The sequence below is a fragment of the Muntiacus reevesi genome, chromosome 3, assembly GCF_963930625.1.
Source record: "Muntiacus reevesi chromosome 3, mMunRee1.1, whole genome shotgun sequence".
Taxonomy (NCBI): domain Eukaryota; kingdom Metazoa; phylum Chordata; class Mammalia; order Artiodactyla; family Cervidae; genus Muntiacus; species Muntiacus reevesi.
Window position 1 is genome coordinate 13,668,279 of NC_089251.1, and position 20,570 is coordinate 13,688,848.

The 20,570-nt window shown below is 53.0% G+C and overlaps 1 protein-coding gene across 9 annotated transcripts in view; it reads right to left on the reverse strand.

Annotated features, from left to right (window-relative positions):
• Positions 1 to 7,034: 7,034 nt before the first annotated feature.
• Positions 7,035 to 20,570, reverse strand: part of DAB2IP (DAB2 interacting protein) — a 209,778-nt gene continuing 196,242 nt past the window's right edge. For 7 of the 9 annotated variants that reach the window (XM_065928531.1, XM_065928528.1, XM_065928536.1 and 4 more), the window contains 5 exons: positions 19,198 to 20,104; positions 18,384 to 18,536; positions 16,121 to 16,314; positions 10,883 to 10,970; positions 7,035 to 10,044 (listed from right to left, as the gene is read on the reverse strand). In XM_065928531.1, the coding sequence (XP_065784603.1) occupies positions 9,877 to 10,044; positions 10,883 to 10,970; positions 16,121 to 16,314; positions 18,384 to 18,536; positions 19,198 to 20,104 (1,510 nt within the window). In that variant the 3' untranslated portion in view covers positions 7,035 to 9,876. The remainder of the gene's footprint in view (positions 10,045 to 10,882; positions 10,971 to 16,120; positions 16,315 to 18,383; positions 18,537 to 19,197; positions 20,105 to 20,570) is intronic. The other 2 variants (XM_065928532.1, XM_065928530.1) reach the window with 2 other exon arrangements.

Consider the following 20,570-nt stretch of genomic DNA (forward strand, 5'->3'; position numbering starts at 1 on the left):
TATCCAACTTTTAAAAAATATTTTATCTATCTTTTAAAAATATTTTTAAAATTACACTATAATTGATTTACAATATCGTTCATTTCAGGCATACAGCAAAGTGAGACAGTTTTACATGTGTGTGCATATATATAAAGTATTGTTCAATTGTTAAGTTGTGTCCAACTCTTTGTGGGTCTGTATATATAGATTCTTTTTTAGATTCTTTTCCATCACTGGTTATTACAAGATATTCAGTATAGTTCCCTGTACTATACAGTAAATATACATACTGTATATATATATATATAGAGAGAGAGAGAGAGAGAGAGAGAAAGACTGTATACTTTAGCCATTCATCTCTTGACAAGTACTTAGATGGCTTCCATGTCTTGGTTTTTGTAAATATTGCTGTTATAAACATTGCGGAGCATGTATCTTTTTTTTAAATTGAAGTATAGCCTTTATTTTTGGGCTTCCCTGGTAGCTCAGATGGTAAAGAATCTGCCTGCAATGTGGGAGACCTGGGATAGATCCCCGGGTTGGAAAGATCCCCTGGAGGAGGGCTTGGCAATCCACTCTGGTATTCTTCCCTGGAGAATCCCATGGCCAGAGGAACCTGGGGGACTATAGTCCATGGGGTCGCAAAATGTTGGACACAACTGAGCGACTGCGTGCTGGGTTATATTATTGTTGTTCTGTTGCTAAGTCACGCCCAACTTTTTGTGACCCTGCGGACTGCAGCACACCATGCTTCCTTGTCCTTCACCATCTCCCGGAGTTTGCTCAAATTCATGTCCATTGAGTCAGTGATGCGGTCTAATCATCTCATCCTCTGTTGCCCTCCTCTCCTTTTGCTGTCAATCTTTCCCATCATCAGGGTCTTTTCCAATGAGTTGGCTCTTCACATCAGGTGGCCAAAATACCAGAGCTTCAGCATCATCAGTCCTTCCAAAATATATCCAGGGTTGATTTCCTTTAGGATTGATTGATTTGATCTCCTTGCAGTCCAAGGGATTCTCGAGAGGCTTCTCCAGCACCACAATTCAAAAGCATCAGTTCTTTGGTGCTCAGCCTTCTTTATGGTCGAAATCTCACATCCATATATGATTACTGGAAAAATCATAGCTTTGACTATAGGGATCTCTGTTGGCAAAGTGATGTCTTTCCTTTTTAATATACTGTCTAGGTTTGTCAGTTTCCTTCCAAGGAGTGAGTGTCTTTTAATTTCATGACAGCAGTCACCGTCCACAGTGATTTTGGAGCCCAAGAAAATAAAACCTACCACTGTTTCCACTTTTCCCCTATTTGCCATGAAGCGATGGGACCAGATGCCATAATCTTAGCTTTTTGAATGTTGAGTTTTAAGCCAGCTCGTTCACTCTCCTCTTTTACCCTCATCAAGAGGCCTAGTTGCTCTTCACTTCTGCCATTAGAGTGGTATCTGTATAGCTGAGGTTGTTGATATTTCTCCTGGCAATTTTGATTCCAACTTGTGATTCATCCAGCCTGGCATTTCACATGACGTACTCTGCATAGAAGTTAAATAAACAGGTTGACATTATACAATAGCCTTGTCATACCCCTTTCTCAATTTTGAACCAGTTGTTCCATGTAATGTTCTAATGGTTGCTTCTTGACCTGCATACAGGTTTCTCAGGAAACAAGTAAGGTGGTCTGGTATTCCCTTCTCTTTAAGAATTTTCCACAGTTTGTTGTGATATACACAGTCAAAAGCTTTAGCATAGTCAGTGAAGCAAAAGTATGTGTATTTCTGGATTCCCTTACTTTCTCTATGATCCAGCAAATGTTGGCAATTTTATCTTTGGTTCCTCTGCTTTTTCTAAACCCAGCTTGTATATCTGGAAGTTTTTGGTTCGCATACTGCTGAAGCCTAGCTTGAAAGGGAAAGATATATCCAACTGAATGCAGAGTTACAGAGAATAGCAAGGAGAAATAAGGTCTTCATCAATGAACAATGCAAAGAACTAGAGGGAAACAACAGAATGGAAAAGACTAGAGATCTCTTCAAGAAAACTGGAGATATCAAGGGAACATTTCATGCAAGGGTGGGCATGATATTGGACAGAAACAGTAAGGACCTAACAGAAGCAGAAGACGCTAAGAAGAGGTGACAAGAATACAAAGAACTATACAAAAAATCTTAATGACCCAGATAACCCCGATGATGTGGTTACTCACCTAGAACCAGACATCCTGGAGTGTGAAGTTAAGTAGGCCTTAGGAAGCATTACTATGAACAAAACTCGTGCAGCTGATGGAATTCCAGCTAAGCTCTTTTAAATCCTAAAAGATGATGCTATTAAAGTGCTTCACTCAATGTCAGCAAATTTGGAAAACTCAGCAACGGTCACAGGATTGGAAAAGGCCAATTTTCATCCCACTTCCAAAGAAAGGGCAATACCAAAGAATATTCAAACTACTATACAATTGTGCTCATTTCACCTGCTCATTTTGGTTATATACATATAAAAATATATTCAAAATATAGTTTCTTTTTCAGATTCTTTTCCATTATAGATTATTACAAGTTATAGAATATAGCTCCCCGTGCTATATAGTAAGTCCTTGTTGCTTATCTATTTTATAGATAGTAGTGTATATCTGCTAATCCCAAACTCCTGACTTATCCCTCCTCTCTTCCCCCTTGGTAACCATAAGGTAGTTTTCAATGTCTGTGAATCTGTTTTATAAATAAGTTCATCTGTATCATTTTTTTTTAGATTCAACATATAAGTGGCATCATATATTTGTCTTTCTGACTTCACTTGGTATGAATGCAGGTCTATCCATGTTGCTGAAAATAGCATTATTTCACTTTTTCATGGCAGAGTAATAGTCCAATGTGTGTATATATCTATATCTATATATATCTCACATCTTCCTTATCCATTCATCTGTTTATGGACATTTAGGTTGCTTGGATGTCTTGGCTATTATAAAATAGTGCTTTTATGAACATTGGGAGCATGTATCTTATCGCATTAGAATTATCTTTTTTGGATATATGTCCAGGAGTTGGATTACTGGATGGTATGGTAACTCTATTTCTCGTTTTTCAGGAAACCTCCATACTGTTCTCCATAGTGGCTGCACCAACTTACATTCCCACCGACAGTGTAGGAGGGTCCCCTCTGCCCCGTACCCTCTCCAGCATATGTTATTTATGTACTTTTTGGTGAAAGCCATTCTGACCAATGTGAGGGGATATCTCACTGTAGTTTTGATTTGCGCTTCTAATAATTAGCAATGTTGAGCATCTTTTCATGTGTCTATTGGCCATCTGTATGTCTTCTTTGGAGAAATGTCTACTTCTGTATCTTTTGACCATTTTTGATTGGGCTGGTTTCTTGGTTTTTGATATTGAGTAGTATGAGCTGTTTGTATATTTTGGAAATTAATCCCTGGTCAGTCACATCATTTGCAGATATTTTCTCCCATTCCACAGGTTGTCTTTTCATTTTGTTTATGGTTTCCTTTGCTGTACAAGAGCTTGCTAGTTTGGTTAGGTCCCATTCATTTATTTTTGCTTTTATTTCTATTGCCTTGGGAGATTGACGTAAGAAAACACCACTATGATTTATGTCAGAGAATGTTTTACCTGTGTTCTCTTCTAAGAGTTTTATAGTGTCACATCTTATGTTTAAGTCTTTAGGTCTTTAAGTCTTTATTTTTGCATATGGTCTGAGTGTGTGTTCTAACTTTATTGATTTATGTAGAGCTGTCCAGCCTTCCCAACAGCATTTGCTGAAGAGACTTTCTCTCATTGCATATTCTTGCCTCCTTTGTCCAAGATTAATTGACTGTAGTTATGTGGGTTTATTTCTGGATTCTGTTCCATGGAGCCATATGTCTGTTTTTGTCCAATATCATGCTGTTTTGATTACTGTAGCTTTGTAGTATTGCCTGAAGACTAGGTCTCACTCCCATTTTCTATTTCTGGAAGAATACTTCATCTTTGTATTTTGTTACTCCTGTTAGGTATTTTATCTTTGGATTATACAAAAAATCTAATAGCAGCTCTTTTGTGACCTGGATTTTTTTTTAAACATCCTATTCTTGTTTTGTCTCCCTGAGGACATTATGTCTTGGTGGAGGGTTGTTTTTTAACGTGCTTCTCTTTCCTACATTGTCTCTATCTCATTTCTTTTTTTTTTTTTGGTTGGTTGATTTGGACTTTTCCTTGAAACTTTTTATTAAGCTATTATATTTGCTAATAGGGGAGTTTGTTAGGACTAGTGAAGCAAAGGCCTGGGGAAATTCGTATCTATTTTCTTTTACTTGTTGGAAGCTCTGCTCTCCGAGGGGTCCTGGCTGTCTGTGGTGGTGGTGGTGGTGGTGGTGTGGTGGTGGTGGTGGTGGTGGGTGGGTGGGTGGGTGGGTGTGTGTGTGTGTGCGTGCACGCCTTGCTGTCTGTTGTGTGTGTGTGTGTGTGTGTCCTGGCTGTCTGTGGTTGGGTGTGTGTGTGTGTGTGTGTGTGTGTGTGTGTGTGTGTGTGTGTGTGTGTGTGTGTGTGTGTGTGTGTGCGCGCGCCTGGCTGTCTGTGCTCTGTGTGTGTGTGTGTGTGTGTTTGTGTGTGTGTAAAGGCCCAGGACACACTGATCAGTGAGTGTCGTTGTAGGATGTTGGAACAGTGATAGTCTTTACATTGAGATTATGTGGAGGTCTTTTCTCCGAAGCCAGTTTTTCCAATGAATGTTGCAGTCATTTATCTGGGAAACAGATGCCTGTTCCTGGGCATTCTGGGAGCCTTGCAGGTGCTGGTGGGCTGGGCACCTGCTGGGCACTCGAGGGGAGCTCACTTCATCCCTCCCTGCTCCTTATAGACCTGTACCTCTCAGAGCTCTGTTCTGCCTGGTGTCCCCATGTCCGGGGCCTACCTGGCTCAATTCCTCCATGGGATGCCCAGCTCCTTACAAGGTGAGGTGGCAAAGAGGACTTTTCCCTGGCTGTGCAGAACACAGGGAGAAGGCTGGAGTTCATGGAAATGGTTCCCCCATTTCCAACCTGGTACCCTTGCTTGAGGGTTTCCCAGGTGGCTCAGTGGCAAAGAACCCGCCTGCAATGCGTGGATTTGATCTCTGGGTTGGGAAGATCTCCTGGAGAAGGAAATGGCAACCCACACCAGCATTCTTGACTGGGACATCCCATGGACAGAGGATCCTGGTGAGCTACAATCCATGGGGTTGCAGAGTCAGACATGACTTAGTGACTAAACAACGACCCTTGCTTGGCCCCCCCATCACGCTGGGCCCCACAGGGCTAATCAGTTCATTTCTGGTTCATCTCTTCCTCTGCTAATTTAGTCAACCACCTTTCATCAACTTTCAGCTGCCAAAGTCTTTCACGTTCTTTTAAATACTGCTGTCTCCTTCCACGTTAATTCTGACCTTATGAGTGACAATGTTTTTGGTCCTTTCCTATATGCTTGCAAAGGAAAAGAGATGAATGCATGTCATCAATATACCTTGCTTAATTAGAAGACTATTTCTCTTAAAAACCTAATCTTGCTGATTCAATGTTTTTTAAACTTTCTGATAGAAAAACCAAGTAAACATTTTTTTAGTGATCTCTAGTTTTATTGCTTCAAGGTACAAAATGTGGCCCAAACTGTTTCTTTGGCCGACTTTCTGAGATTGTCCTATCTTGACGTATGCAGTCAGCTTTGGGTAATTTTCAAAGTATACTCGAAAGAAGGTGTGTTCTCTCTAGGGTAAGAGCTTGATGTATTCCTGCTTATTAAACTTTATTAATTATTAAAATCCTCTGAGTTCTTAACGTTTCCTTGATCTGTCATAAACTAATACTGGTCGTCTGTTAGTCTCAAATGCAATTGTGTTTTTGCTGATTATTTTTCCTCTTGCATTTCTGGCAGTTTTTGCTTTCTATCCGATGTTCCTTAATCCACATGTGGAAGTTCGTGGCTCTTGCAGCTTCATTATAAGTGCCTCTGTCAACGTGAAAAATTTTTCTGTTGCATCTGGTGCTATTTCCTTGAGTTTTGTATTTACAGAGCATCGCTCCAGCAGAGGGACCAGGGTCAGCGCTGCAGAAACGCTGAGGTGGCCCATGGTTTGGCAAAGAGGTGGCAGAGGTGTGACAGATAAAACAGGTGACAGAGGGCTGGGGAAAGGGCAGGAGGTGGAGACGGCAGGTCCCTGCAGACACTACACTTTAAAAAACGCTGTCTGAGGGAAGAAAAGCTGCCTGGAGCAGGTGATGAGCAGGTGGAGAGCTGGTGTTCTAAATGCTGTGAGCAGCAGCAGCAGATGCTGAAGAGTGAGGAGGGATGAAAGCAAGGGGGTGGCCGGGGCTGCCTCTCCCGTCGCCCCTGCAGGGATGGAACAGCGCGGGCAGGGGTGCCCAGCTGGCGGTGAGCCAGAGCAGAGGGTCACTGTGGCACCCCCCCGCCCCCGCCCCAGCCCCATGGGGTAGGAGGATGGCTCTCAGAGCAGCGAGAACATCTGTCTGAGAGGTCTGCGAAGAGGTACCACGGTGGAGAACAGGGCAGGAAGGCCTCGCTGAGAGGGCAGATGGGAGCCCAGGGGGCCCGGTCTGAAACGGGAGTGTTTCTCTCTCCTGCAGTCCTCGCCCTGTGCAGGTGCAGCCGGGGGGCTTGGGTGCTGGCTAGCTCCCAGCAAAGGCCCTGGTTCAGCCTCGTGGGCAGGAAGGAGGTCACGCACTGGGGCATCGCAGGTATCAGGGGCTTTTTTATGTCTAATTCAGTCACAAGCTGCTGGTGACCCTGGATCAACCTCCTTCCCTCCTGGAGCCAGATTTCAGGGGCTGGGGCAGCAGAGTCTGGCAGGAGCTGGTGTCCACTACAGGGGAGTCCAGGGGGTCAGGCTCTGGGGGACTAGAGGGAGGAAGAGACCCCAGTCCTCCTTCCCTGCCCTCAACTGCCACTGGGGTGAACCAAGTGCTGGCGTCCCCTGGTACAGAACTGTCAGTCTATGACTTGGGAGTCACCCCACGACTCGGGCGTCACCCCTGGAGAAGCTGGAGACACAGCTGCATGGAGAGGCGAGGCAGGCTTAAAATAGCTAAATAAATCTTTAATATTTCTAATTGCAAATGTACAGAAATTGCACAGCCACACAGTCTTAGAACACCAACAACCTTCTCTGTACATTATTACATAGTTAGAGTCGCAGCTGGAGGGAGGCGCTCTGGCCAAGACTCCAACATTTGCTTTTTTTTCCTTTTCACATACTTACAAAAGGCGGGGTGGGAGGTGGAGTAGTGGGGCTGGGGAACTGGGGGAGTGTGTAGAAAAAGAGGGGCTGTTTCCCTGGGGTCTGCCTCAAGCAGACACAGATGGGGTGGGAGGTGTTCATTAGGGCAGATGCTCTGCAGGGTGGGGGGGAAGCCTGGAGCTCTGCCCTGGGTTCCCCACCCCCATTCTGGGCGGTTGGAAAGAGTCTTCACTTATAGGAAGTTTGGCAGTTTCCTTCACCCTAAACATCAAAGTTAGGCGGAAAGAGTCAGGCCTCTCCGTTGGCAGGAGAGGGCCAGGAGAGAGCCTTCTCTGGCGGCAGGGTGGCTGGGCTCAGGACCCCCGCCCTCCCACCCCTCCCTCGGGGACGGAGGTTCAGGGTGACCCAGGAGGGGGCGCGCATTCCCCAGCCACCCAGACAGCACGCTGCAAAACCCCAACCCCCAGACCCCCGACCTGTGCCTCCTGCCCAATACTGTCCTCTAGATTAAAAATAAAATAAAAAACCGTCGGAGAGCAGCGGGCCCGGGCAGCCCTCGGCAGCACCAGGACTGAAGGACTATGTACAACCATTGGGTGAAATAGTTACATTACAGTCAAACACCAAGAACATTTACAAAAATCGTCAGACTTGCAGTTCAGATAAAAATCTGTGGAGAGTCTGTACACTTTTACAGTTTTTGCACTAAGTAGATAAGGCTCTCGGCCCGAGAGCTCGCAACCCATGCCAAGGGCCGCCAGCTCCGGCCTCCGGAGCCCGGCTGTGCAGGCCCTGGGACCCTCCCCCTGTATTGCTAAGAGGCGCTCAGTTCAGTCCGAGGTCGCTCAACGAGGCATCGGCGGGAGAGGGGTGGGGAGGATTCGCCGGGCAGAAGAGGGGTATGGGCAGAAGAGGGGTGCCTCAGAACCAGAGGCGGACGTCCCTGGGGCCAGGCCCTGCCTACGCGGCCAGAGGAGTGGGGCAGGGCCTCCACCCCGCCACGGCCTGCCTTCCTGAGGTCTGTGACCTTTCGGGGGGTCTTGCCCGCTCCCCACGAGCAGGTCTCTGGGCTAACTGAACTGCAGGTTCCACCCCAGGACGGGTGCAGTGTGATCTGAACCACCATCCCCCTGTTGCTCCCCTTCCTGGGGGAACTCTGGGTCCCAGTGGAGCAGCTCCCGCCCCAGAGGCAGGAAGAGGTGTCTCCCCAGCTTTCCCACGGCTGAGGGTAGTCGGGGTGGCTCCTGGCTGCGGGATGGACGCCCCAGCTCTGGCCCCGAGATTCCCCAGGGTCAGGGGTGGGAACAGGGACGAGAGAGACCCAAGTTCCTGCCCATCTATGTCCCGCAAGGGCGGGAGCAGGGGGCAGCGGGGAGGGCCCACAAGCTACAGAACAGCCTGGGGCTGAGGGACAGCGGCCCCAGCCGTGGGTGGGCCCCTCCCTGTCTGCAGCGCCTGGGTCCTCGGCGGGCCCGGGAGGGTGAGGCAGAGGCCGGCCGCACGCACGGGGCGGGTGCAGGCTGCCGCGGTCTTGGAGAGGGAGCAAGTCTAAGATCCTCCAGGGCCGCTATTTCCCATGCAGTGCGCACGCTCAACTTAAAAGGCCCCTGTGTTCCAGCAAGCGAGCTTTTGTTTCTAATGCATACTGTGAAAGGAAAAAAAATCACAGTTATCCACCTTCTCAGGGCCTGTGGGCACTAGAATTCTTTTTCTAACCATCCACCAGGAAAGCTCAGCCTGTCTCTCGGGAGGGCGGGGGGGGTGGGGTGCACCTGCTGGCCACTCCCTGCAGGACCACCGTGCGGGCACGCGGGCTCTGGGAGACAGGCGGCCACTGCTACGGTGCCACCTGGGCCAGCTCTGCCCACATCTTTGGCTTCGGGGGGGGCGCCCAGTGCATCAGCCTGGGCACCCCGTGGCAAGTGAGGGAGGCCCTGATCTTCCCATGGGTACGAGGGCCCAGAAGGAAGAGCTGAGATCCTCACTGGGTCTACAGACTGTCTATCTAACAGAGTTAGGGTGGGAGGGGGTGGGCCGAGGGGTTGGGGCAGGTGTGGGGGTGACGCCTCGGCTCCTCACAGCCAGGAAGGGGCCCCCGAGCATGCAATGGCAGGTGCTCAGGGTGGAGACAGATGGGGGGACACAGCGCTCTGGCAGCTCCATCCTCCCCACCCTCTGCCTGCCTGCTCACCACCCTGTCGGCTTCTGGAACCGAGCAATAGGTCCCACAGGGCAGCTCCTGGCTGCCTGGGAGTCCTGGGTCCCTGGGAGGCAAGGGGAAGCCATGGCAGGAGGCCCCTGGCTCTCTGACCCTCCAACTCTCCGGGCAGCTCCCCCTGTGTGGAGGAGGTGTGTGTGTGGGGGTGGGTACATGCACTCGGCCAGGTCAAGGAGGAAAGGGGACGCGCACCAAGTTCAACACTCAAAACAGAGACGCCTCGGCCGGCCCCTGCCCCCGCCAGGCTGCACCCTCCCCAGCCTGCACCCCACGCGCTTCTGGGGGAGCGGGCCGGCGTCCCCCGCTCCGCTGCGTCAGTCTCTCGCGGCTCCCTCTGCGGCCGCCTCCTGGGCCGCGGGTGGAGGCAGGGAGGCGAGCCTCGGCCTCTGGCCCCACGGCGCTGCTCCTCCCCAGGCCGAGACCCCGCCCTGGGCCACCAGAGTCCTCCCCTCCTCGGGCAGGTTAACAATTGCTGCTGTTTCGGAACTCGCCGTTCTCGGTAATCTGCAATTTGGTGGGGTTGGTGGGGGAGAGGCCGTTACGGGCTTGCATGCTGTACCTCTCTTTGAGCTGCGTCAGGGCGCTCATGAGGCGCGCGTTGGCCGCGTCCAGGGAGGCGATGCGCTTCTCCTGTGGAACAAAGAGGGCGTCAGCTGGGGCTGAGGGCTGCTGGGCCCAAGGCGGGGCGGGGGGTCCGTGCTGGGAAGGGGGTCTCCCCGGAGCTGTGGCTGCCTACAGGGAAGAAGAGCAGGGGGAGGGGTGGGGGAGGCGGCCTGGAGGACACCACCGGTGAGGACAGGCACCGCGGATGCAGACTTCTGAAGCCGGGAGGAGGCAGCTCGCCCTCATGGAAGAGGACCTTGCGGGCCCGGCTTCCTCGTGCCTCTACCTCATTAGCAGCTTTTCCCCCAGATGAGTGGCCCCAGGGGTGTCATGTACCAGCTCCCTGAAGCCCCGAGGGCAGGCCCCCTCACTCATGTGCGTGTGCATGTATAATACAGAGGTCACAGCTTCCACCAGCCTGTGCAGTTTTCTGACTGAGCAAGACCTGGGTGAAGGAGACTGGAAGCCAGCCTCTCAACTGTCTTCCCCCCTCAACGCAGTTGGGAAGCCAAGGGCCTGAACAAGAGCTCCCTTGCTCCGTCTCCCCAGCCTGCTGTCATCCCAGCCTTCCCCATTCCCCTCCCAAAAGCTTCTACTCTGGTCAGAACACCTGGTGAAAGGTAATCCCTAACTAAGCTGCCCAAGAAGGGGAGGAGTGGCCCCGCCCTTTTCAAAGCCTGTCCTAGTGAGCTTGTGGTCCACTGAGACCCTTGACTCTGACTTCTTGGGGCAGAGATCCTGATCTCCTATCCTCTTCTGCTTCTGCAGTGGGGTACGACTGAGGAGGTGAAGAAGCCAAAGTCACCCCCTCCTGATCCCAGGTCCTTTAACACCTGTGGCTGTTCAAAAGGCCAGAGCCCCACACCTGAGCATCAATGATCTTCTGTTTGGAGTCTACAGCTGCTTGCATCTCTGCATGGTCCTTCTTCAGCTCCTCCTCCACTGACATCAACCTGTTACCGGAGACAAGGACAGTCAGGCCGGCATTTGAGGGTGCAAGTGGGGGGGGGGGGGTGAGTGGGGCCTCGTGGGAACAAGTCATCACTCCCTCACAGAGGGGGACACACTAGGAGAGCCCCTCCTTGGGCCACAGACTCACCTCCCACACTTGCCTGGGACGGAGGCCCTCCAGCTGGCCTCCACCACCCGACATGGCTAAGCCTGCTCCTTCCTTGTGTTTCACCCGCCCCAGATTCTGTCCCCAAATCCCCAGAAGCCCTGGGCGCGGCCCCCTTCTGATGTTCTTCCAGGAGCCGAGGGGGTGGTGGGCGGGTGTTAGATCCTCATGCACCCCAGGGCCAGGCAGGTGGTGTCACATCATAAGACCTGTGGTTTGAGCGGGGAACAGAGGCCCTGAAGGGCTCGAGAACTTTCTCCACCCACGCTGTATGCACTGAGGCTGCACAAGGTCCGCGAGGTGGCAGGATGAAGCCACAAGGTGTAGGGACACAGGCAGGGAGGCAGTAGCTGCCCTCTGCACGGGAAGCTGGGGAGCCGCGGGAACAGAGAATGGGAAGCGGCCAACCGTCTCGGAGGGTGGGGTGTAGATGCACACGCTAGATGGGACGCCACAGGACAGGCAAGGGCTGTTGGCTGGGTAACGAGCTGGGATGACGTGAGGATCACGATGTCCGAAAGTTCAGAACGAGGGCCAGCGTGGGCCTGCTGCCGGCTGCTCCTGCCCTGAGACCCTTCCTAGTCTCATCCTGCCTGTCTCTCACACACCTGTCAGTCACTGCTGAGGACGCCCAGCTTTGGACTACGCTCTCTGGGTCTGCATCCTAGCTCCCTGGCCACTGCTCTGGAGACGCCTTGTCCTGTCTGCCCCGAGGACCTCAGGCTCCCCAGGGCTCTGCCTCAGCCCACCATTCTTCTTGCTCTACGCTCTTCTCAGATGAATTCACTTCCTGCTTTATTTGGGCTTCCCCGCTGGCTCAGGGGTAAAGAATCTGCTTGCAATGCAGGATGGAGAAGGCAATGGCACCCCACTCCAGTACTCCTGCCTGGAAAATCCCACAGACAGAGGAGCCTGGTAGGCTGCAGTTCATCGGGTTGCTACGAGTCGGACATGACTGAGCGACTTCACTTTCACTTTTCACTTTCACACACTGGAGAAGGAAATGGCAACCCACTCCAGTGTTCTTGCCTTGAGAATCCTAGGGACGGGTGAGCCTGGTGGGCTGCGGTCTATGGGGTCAGACAGCGTCAGACATGACTGAAGTGACTTAGCAGCAGCAGCAGCAATGCAGGAGGTGTGGGTTGGATCCCTGGGTTGGGAAGATCCCCTGGAGGAGGACATGGCAACCCACTCCAGTATTCTTGCCAGGAAAAATCTCATGGACAAAGGGACCTGGTGGGCTACGGTCCATGAGGCTGCAGAACAGTCAGACACAACTGAGCACGCAGTTTTACTTCTGTCTCTGCCCTCGGGACTTCTTCGGCACAGCGCAGCATCTACCCCCCAGACAAGCACTCAGTCCATCTCACAGCAGACGCACAAAGGTCAACGGTGCAGGGACAGGTACCACACAGGACTGTCACGAGAAGCCAATGGGATCGGGGTTGAGGAGGAAGCGGTGTGGGATCCTGCCAAGGTCGGGGATGGGGGTTCCTTTGTCACAGGAACGTAAGACACTGAGCAAAGCCTGGATGAAGAAGAGGAGGTGGAAGCAATGGAGCAAGTGGGAGAAACTTCTGTTCCCAGCTATGGTGGAATAACAGGCACCGGATTTAACCTCCTGCCACAGAAACACCAAACTAGAAAACGGAACAAAATAAATAAAACAAAGGTTTCCAGACACTGAAAAACAGGCAGCGCAGTATAGCACCTGACTCCCAAGAGATGGGAACACGTGAGGGGAGCCCCGCCCACTGCTAAGAGTGTCCAGGCAAACAAAGGATGGACGTGATCAGAGAGAGTCAGGATATATGGGAGGGTGGGGGTGGGAGTGGAGAGGAAAAAATGCAGAGGAGACTCTACCTATCTCCTGAGGGGTACCTTTGGGGCTTTGGCTGAGAACTGGTCTGCATGCTTGTGAGAAAACAGGCCAGAGCCACTGGAAAGGAATACACAAAACTACCCCTAAAATAGTTTACGATCCTTCCAGGCAGTAAAAACACTCCTGTGTTAGTAAACACAGGAGGCATCAGTAGAATCCCCAGAAGGAAACTGCCTCAACAGCAGAGCCAGATCAGCTCTGGATTAAAGACTACCCCAACAGAGCTTACAAAAAAACCTCGAAAGAATCAAACAGACTCTTTCAACTTCATTGTGTCCCAGAAGAAAGCCCCCAGGTACTTAAAGGAACACAAGACATCCAGCAGATACATAAAAAAAAATCACAGTGTCTGGCATCTAACCAAAAATCACCAAGCATGCAGAGAAGTAGGAAAACATAACCCTTAACCAGGAAGAACATCAATCAAGACAGACCTGGAAATGTCAGACGACAGGATTAGTAGACGAGGGCATTTAAACAACTGTTGTAAATATATTCTACGTGTTCAAGAAAACAGAGGAAAAGCATGGGCAGGATGAGAAGAGAAATGGATGGGATTTAAACCAAACTGAAAGTTTAGAGGCAAAAAATACATCTGAAATGAAAAAAATACTGGAGAGGAGTAACAGATTAGAGACTGAACAACCTGAACAAGGAATGAACTTGAAGACACATTGCAACAGCCTAAGATAAAACACAGGAGAAAAATTTCAAAAATAAAACCGCACCAGTAGGATGTGGGACAATATAAAGAAGACTAATATACGTGCAATGAGAATTCCAGAAAATAGCCTGGGGAGGCAGAACTCTACGCCCACAGATCCAAGAGCTTAACAAACTCAAGAAACATGAAGAAAACATGTCAAGGCACTTCATCATTGTTGGCAATCGATGATTAAAAAAAAAAAAATCTTTAAATCAGCCAGAGGAAAAGTGATATCAATACATTAAGTATAGAGGAAGAAAAATACTATCAGGCCCCTGCTCTTAAAGGCAAAATCATGTAAAGCCAAAATGTTGTCCACTGCTGGTTTTGGTAAACAGCCACACCACGCACATTCTTCTAAAACAGCAGAGGTACACAGCTGCAACAGACATCCTATGGTCTGCAAAGCCTAAATACCCATTATCCACCTCTTTACAAAAAGTTTCCAACCTCTGCCCGTCATGCAACAAGATATAGCTAATATGCCAATACAGAAGGCAAGATGGAATCATAAAAGGAACTCAACCTAAAAGAGGGCAGGAAAAGGAACAGATGGTACAAGAGAAAAGAAGCAACAAGATAATAGGTTTAAATGTAACTATATTGACAGTTTCATTAAATGTAAATAGCCTAAACATTCCAACTCAAAGGCAGAAACTGTCAGATTAGATAAAAAGCAGGAACAACAAGGTGTCCAAGTGATAGAAACTCACTTTATGTAGTGAGTGAGGGACATAGCTTTGTTGAAAGTATAAGGATGAAAAAGGATATAACGGGCTAATGTCAATGAAAAAAAGTTAAGGATAGTTGTATTAATATCAAAGTGGACTTCACAGAAAGGAATGCTATGAAGGATAATTATGAGGATATTATGAGGAATATTACGAGGTGATTTTATAACGATAAAGGGTCAGTTCATCAACAGCACATAATAAGCCTAAATCTGTATGCACCTAAAAATAAAGTTTCAGTGACTATATAGTAAAAACCAACAGAAATGAAAGAAGGAATAAATTCGTAATTATATTAGAAACTTCACTATCCTTTACTAAATAACTGGCAGAACAGTAAATAAATACACAGAAAAACACTAAAGATACAGAAGACCTGAATAACATGATCAACCAAATTGGCCTCGTTGACATGCATAGTAGGGAGGAAATATACCAGGACTGGGTAGTAGAATAAATGTTAAGTAAGCCACTGAATTCAGGAAAAGATGCGTCCCTCAGAGAACAGGGTGAGAAGGAAGTGGTTAGGTTGAAAAGTGTTTTCTTTTTTGGAATCACACACATGAGGTGAGCCAAGAGCAGAGCTGGCAGTTAAGTGAACAGTGGGTTCCTTGTCACCCTGGTTATAGGCCGGGGTGAGCTCATGCTAATCATTTTACAAAGAGGAAACCCACAGGTAAATCAAGTAAACAGTCATCAGGAGCAGAGAAACGGGTAGTGTAAACAGGAGGAATTAAGGAAGGATTTTTTTATAGTGGACACAGCGTGAGGCCAGGTTGGGGGACCTGCTGCACACTGCTAAGTCTATGCTGAGGACAGAGTCCTGAACCGTGGGAACGAACATGCAAATGCACACTGTCTCCTCACACTCGGGATTACTGCCATAAAGAAGGATGCTACACCTCGATGACACTTCCTGCTTATAGACGGTGCAGAGGGGGAAAGAGAGGCGAATCAACACAGAAATGAAGATGAGCCGTCAATAAAGATGAGAGTCAGCATTAAAGTCACTGGTCCACCTGGAAGTCTTCCTGCATAACCCACAGGCACCTTAAAACTCAACATACCCAGCACTGGCCTCACTTCTCCCCCTCCCTACCCAAACCGCTCTTCTTCCAAAGGTCCTCATCTCGGTAATGGGCGCCATGGCACACCTGGATGCTCTTGGTAAAAATCAGGGTTCTTTTGTCCCCTTCCCTCCTCTCACTCCCACCCTCACCAGCTGTATGTAACTGACATGCATTCCTACTTCCCCTGCCCTGGACTGGATGGGTCCTCACTGTCTTTCTTGGTACCCCGGCCCCCCCCCCATCTAGCTTCTAAACTCTCCTTTGAGTGTTCACCAAGAAAACATGACTCCCCACGGGGGCCCCAGGCCCTCTGCACACCGCCTCAGCTGACCTCGCTTCTGCCAGGCCACCTTTACACTCCACCGTCAACCCCCACTGTACCGAGGGGGCGCCCTGCACTCCAGGCTCCTGCCCTCCTCCAGGCTGGTGCCACACAATCCCCACCGCCTCAGATCTCTGCACTCAGCTCATCAAGGCAGCTGAGCAGCCTGTCCCTGGGGTCCGAGGCCTCCTGGAGGGCAGCGGACAGGTCTGCCCCTCTGTGCGTGTGGGGCCACAGGGCTGGGCCCGGAGCAGGGACCGGCCGGCTGCCCTCACCTGCTGATGATGCCCTTCATCTGGATGTCCTTGTCCTCCTGCTGCCGCCGCAGCCGCTCCTCGCCCTCCTCCAGCCGAGCCTGGTACTCCAGCACCAGCTTCTGGGTGGTCTCCTCCTGGCACTTGAACAGGGTCTCGTACTCCTCCAGCTTCTTGGTGGAGATTCGCAGCTTGTCCTGCAGCACTGCCAGGTCCTGCGGGAGGGCGGCGTGCCCGGGGCACAGCACCCAGGACAGAAAGCACAGGCTCATGAGCCCGGCGGGAGGCAGCCTGGCTCAGAATGCCCCAGGGGCCATCACCGGCCCAGCCCAGCTCACACAGCGGGGAGACGCCCAGGGACCCCAGCCAGAGCTGGGGGTACGGGGTGAGGCTCAAGCCTGGCCCCCGTCCAGGGCTTTCCCACCCCCAAGCCTGACCGACACCTAGGAGCAGGATGAAGACTCAAACCCAGATCTCCCAAGTAAGGGTCTTGAGCATCTAATAAACAAAGGTAAACCTCTCCTTACAAAGGTAAACAAGGGAAATCAGAGCACTTTGAGAGGTGGAGGCTCTACAGGAGGGAAAACTGGGGTCCAGAAGGGAAGTGAACCAACCACATGGGGAGCAGAGTGACTAACTGGGTGAGATACTAGCCTCCCAGCCTCCATTTGACCTTAAAGTCATGGCAAGTCTCATGGCAAGTGCGGGGAGAGATTCAAGACAAAGTGGTCCAGGGCTCTCTGGGTCTGACTCAGCCTGGCACTCCCGGCCTTTGAGGAAGAGGAGGGATGTGTAAATTAGCAAGAGAAGCAGTGAGCTAGCAGGCCATGTGAGCTGAATAGAGGGGGAGGCGGGGTCAAGACCAGAATCAAAGGGTTGGAGGTGGGGGCCGGGTGCCCCAAGAATCCAGGGAGTGGGGAAGCAAGAAAGGCCTCCTCTCCTTGGGACTCCCTCATCAGTAAAGGGTGGCCCAAAGGTCAGGAGGTGGCAAGGCTAACTCCTGAAACAAAGTTGGCCCCAGAGGAGAGCCCAGCTCTGGGAGAAAAGGCCCATCACGGGTCTTCTGCTCAGAGTGGTGTCAGGAGGGCCCTCCCTGGCACAGGCAGGAGCAGGTGTCCAAGGAGTTCAAGGCAACTCCAGGATCCGCCTGCCAGGATTAACAGAAAAGAAAGTAAGAGAAACAGCAGCTCCCTGGGCCAAGGAACAAGGGAAGAGAACACACCAGCTGCAACCTGACCCCTGAAATCCTTCGAGCCATCCCTGTTACTCACATGTGGAAATGGAGTCTCAGAAAGGTGCAGAGCCTGGAGTGAGGCGGGCCCTCCTTGCTCCCCAGCCAAACTCCGACGCTGGGAGCACTGTGCCCCATGTGCCCTGGTCCCCTTCACGTAATAATGGTGGAAGCAGGTGGATGCGGTAGACCGAGGAGGGGGATGGTGGAGGCGGCGGGATGCAGCATGGACATGGACCCGGCCCCAGGCCGGCGGGAGGGAAAGCAAACACCCTGACTCGTGTGCCCTCACCCGAGAGGCTGCGACAGGCTTTCCCGGGGCCAAGAGGACTGTGGGCACCCACGGCGCGTGGGCAAATGGCTGCTGTTCTGCAGGGCCTTGTGACGGTTTGAGCTTTGGCCTCCGGGAGGAGACGAGGGATCCAGGGCAGTTGCCACATAAACTAGAAGAATTTTGGAGAATGGAAGCACCCCACTGCCCGCTAAATGCTAGATGTAATCTAGGGCTGGGGCTTGGAGGTTTCAGGACCGATACTTTCCTCCTGGAAGGAAGAAAACACCTCCACGGCCATGTGACACTACCGCCCCTTGGCTTTCTCTCCCACACCCTTGTGGAGAGGAGGATGCAGAGCCAGGCTGCGGGCAGGGACTGCCCCAGAGCAGAGGGTCCTGGCGGCGTCCCCTCCCCGCTGTCTCCTCTGCCTCTTGGTGCATGAGGTCTCCATGCACATCTCGGGCACCCCGGAGCCCCAAATCCTGGATTCCCCTCAAGTCCCAGGTGCTCAGAAGCTTGGCTGCCCAGTCACTGAGGGAACATGCCCCTGGAGTCTGATTCAACACAGTTCCTGGGCAAGCCTCACGTGCAGCCCATAGAGGAAACCTCAGGCTGATGCTAAATCCTCCAAACTCCCCTGACTGCTGTCCTGACGTGGGACCAGGGCTTGGGAGGGGACTGGCCGTGTGCAGGAACGAGCAGCGCCCTGAATTCAGGGCTCGAGGGGAGAGAGCGTCCTGCCGGCCGCCGTGCCCTTGTGGCCAGGGCCCAGTTTTTACCTTTTCCGCTTGGCTGAGCTCCTCCTTAGGCCTTAGTCTATCCCTGGGCGGGGGGTCTGGGCCCAGGCCCTCGTCTTCTAACAACTGCGCATTCATGGTCAAGAGCCAGGCAGCCGTGCGGTCCAGGGCATTGGGGCTCACGGGTGAAGGGCCCTGCGATGAAACACATCTGTGAGGCACTGGGGCCTAGGGAGACGGGTGGGGAGGGGGTGGTCCCGGGTGCGGCACAGGGACGGATGGGCATCTCTGATGCAGACCCCAGCCCGGGGAGTTTCACCTCCTAGGCGCAGCCTGAGGCCGTCAAGAGCCCGGGGGTGAGGGGGAGCCCAGCTGAACATGGCTTCTCTGCCTCCTGGGGGAGAGCGAGTGGGCTTGGCCTGGCAGGTCAGTGTCTAACCCAAAGAACCCGTAACTCTGTGCAGAGTGCTGAAGACCAGCTCAGAGCAGGAGGGGCACCAGGGGCCACGTGGACTCCTACCCTGGGTCGGGCTTTAACAGGCTTTGGAACTGGAAATGGGCAGGCAGATCCCTCCCTCTTTCTCCCTGACCCCAGCTGTCTCTGGGGAAACTGTGAGGGACCCCCAGCCACAGTGAAGCTGCTTCACAGGATTTAGGCAGGGGCCACTGGGGGGTGTCACGGCAAGTAGCTGGTGGGATGGGGCCGAGTGTGGCATCATTCAGCATGGGATGGCAGCTGGGTGCGGGTGGAGATGATGTGACCGGGAGGAGCAGCACAACGTGGGGGGTCAGCCTGCCCCCACCCGGGGGGTTGGCCAGGGCCCAGCCTGCCCGCTCTCCACCCGGCAGCACTGACCTGCTTGTGCACCGCGCGAGGCTTCAGCTCGGGGCTGTCGCCCTTGGAGGACGAGGACTGTTGCCGCAGCCGGGCTCCGGGCCCAGCCCAGTCGGGGGAGGCCGAGGCCAGGGTCCCGCTCGAGGGCCGCGGGTACTGCAGGGTGCTCAGCAGGGTGGGCGGCGTCCGGCCGCGGGAAGCAGGGGGCGGCGGCGGGGGCGGGGGCGGCGGCTGGTCGATTCTCCGCTGGGGGCCGGCGCTGTTCTGCCGCGGCACCGTGGGCTGCCCACCCTTCTCGGTCATCGACACCTGCCGCCGTGCCAGCTCCCCGGGGCGCCGGCCCAGGTCTTCGGGGGCGGCGGCGGCGGCCGCGCTGCTGCTGAAGCTGCCCAGCTTGGCGGCAGCCGCCAGCTCTTCGCTGTTGCTGTGGGAACTCAGGGAGCTGTGGCCCTCGGAGCCGGAGTCGCCGAGGCCGCGGGGTGACAGCGGCAGGCCGGCCGCCATCTGGTACACGGGGTTCTGGAAGGACAGCGGTGCCAGGAGCTGGGGCCGGCCCGGTGCACCCTCTGACGTGCCCGGCGTGGTGGGTGTCTGGCCTGCCCGCCGCACCGTGGCCAGCCCTGCCAGGCTCACGGGGGTCGCCCGGGCTGGCCACCCGGCTACCAGCTGAGTCGCGGGTGCCTGGCCATCGGCGGCGAGGGCGTCGGGGCCTGCCGGGGAGCCTGCCTCCCCGTCCAGCGCGCGGGCGTCTTGGAGGTCCACCATGGACAGGCTCTTGCCGCCGTTGGCCATCTGAAGGTCGGGCTCGTTGGCTTCTGAGTAACTCGAGCTGCGGGCAGGTGAGGGCTGGACCCCGGAGGACCTTGTGACAAAAAACAAGTCCTTGTTTTCGGGGGTTGGAGACGGTAACCGGGTGAAATCTATCAGACTGCAGGGAGACAAGGACACACAGGGAAAGAAGGGGGAAGAGAAGAGCTGTGAGTGCGGCCCAGGCGGGTCAGACCAACCGAGAGCCCCGCCAAGCTGCCGCCCCCATGGCCTGAGCTGGGGAGGGGGGAGGAGGGAGGGGGAGAGGGAGGGGAGGGGAGAGGGAGGAGGGGAGAGGGAGGAGGGGAGAGGGAGGAGGGGAGAGGGAGGAGGGGAGAGGGAGGAGGGGAGAGGGAGGAGGGGAGAGGGAGGAGGGGAGGGGAGAGGAGGGAGGGGAGGGGAGAGGAGGGAGGGGATGGGAGAGGAGGGAGGGGAGGGGAGAGGAGAGGAGGGGAAGGGGCGGCAAGAAGGGGAGAGTCCCGGGGCGCAGCTGCGAAACCAAACCACAGCCACTGAGCCTGGTAGAAGCCCCACCGAGGTGCGGGGCGGACGGAACCGCTGCACCAGGGGCCCGAGCTCCCAGCACC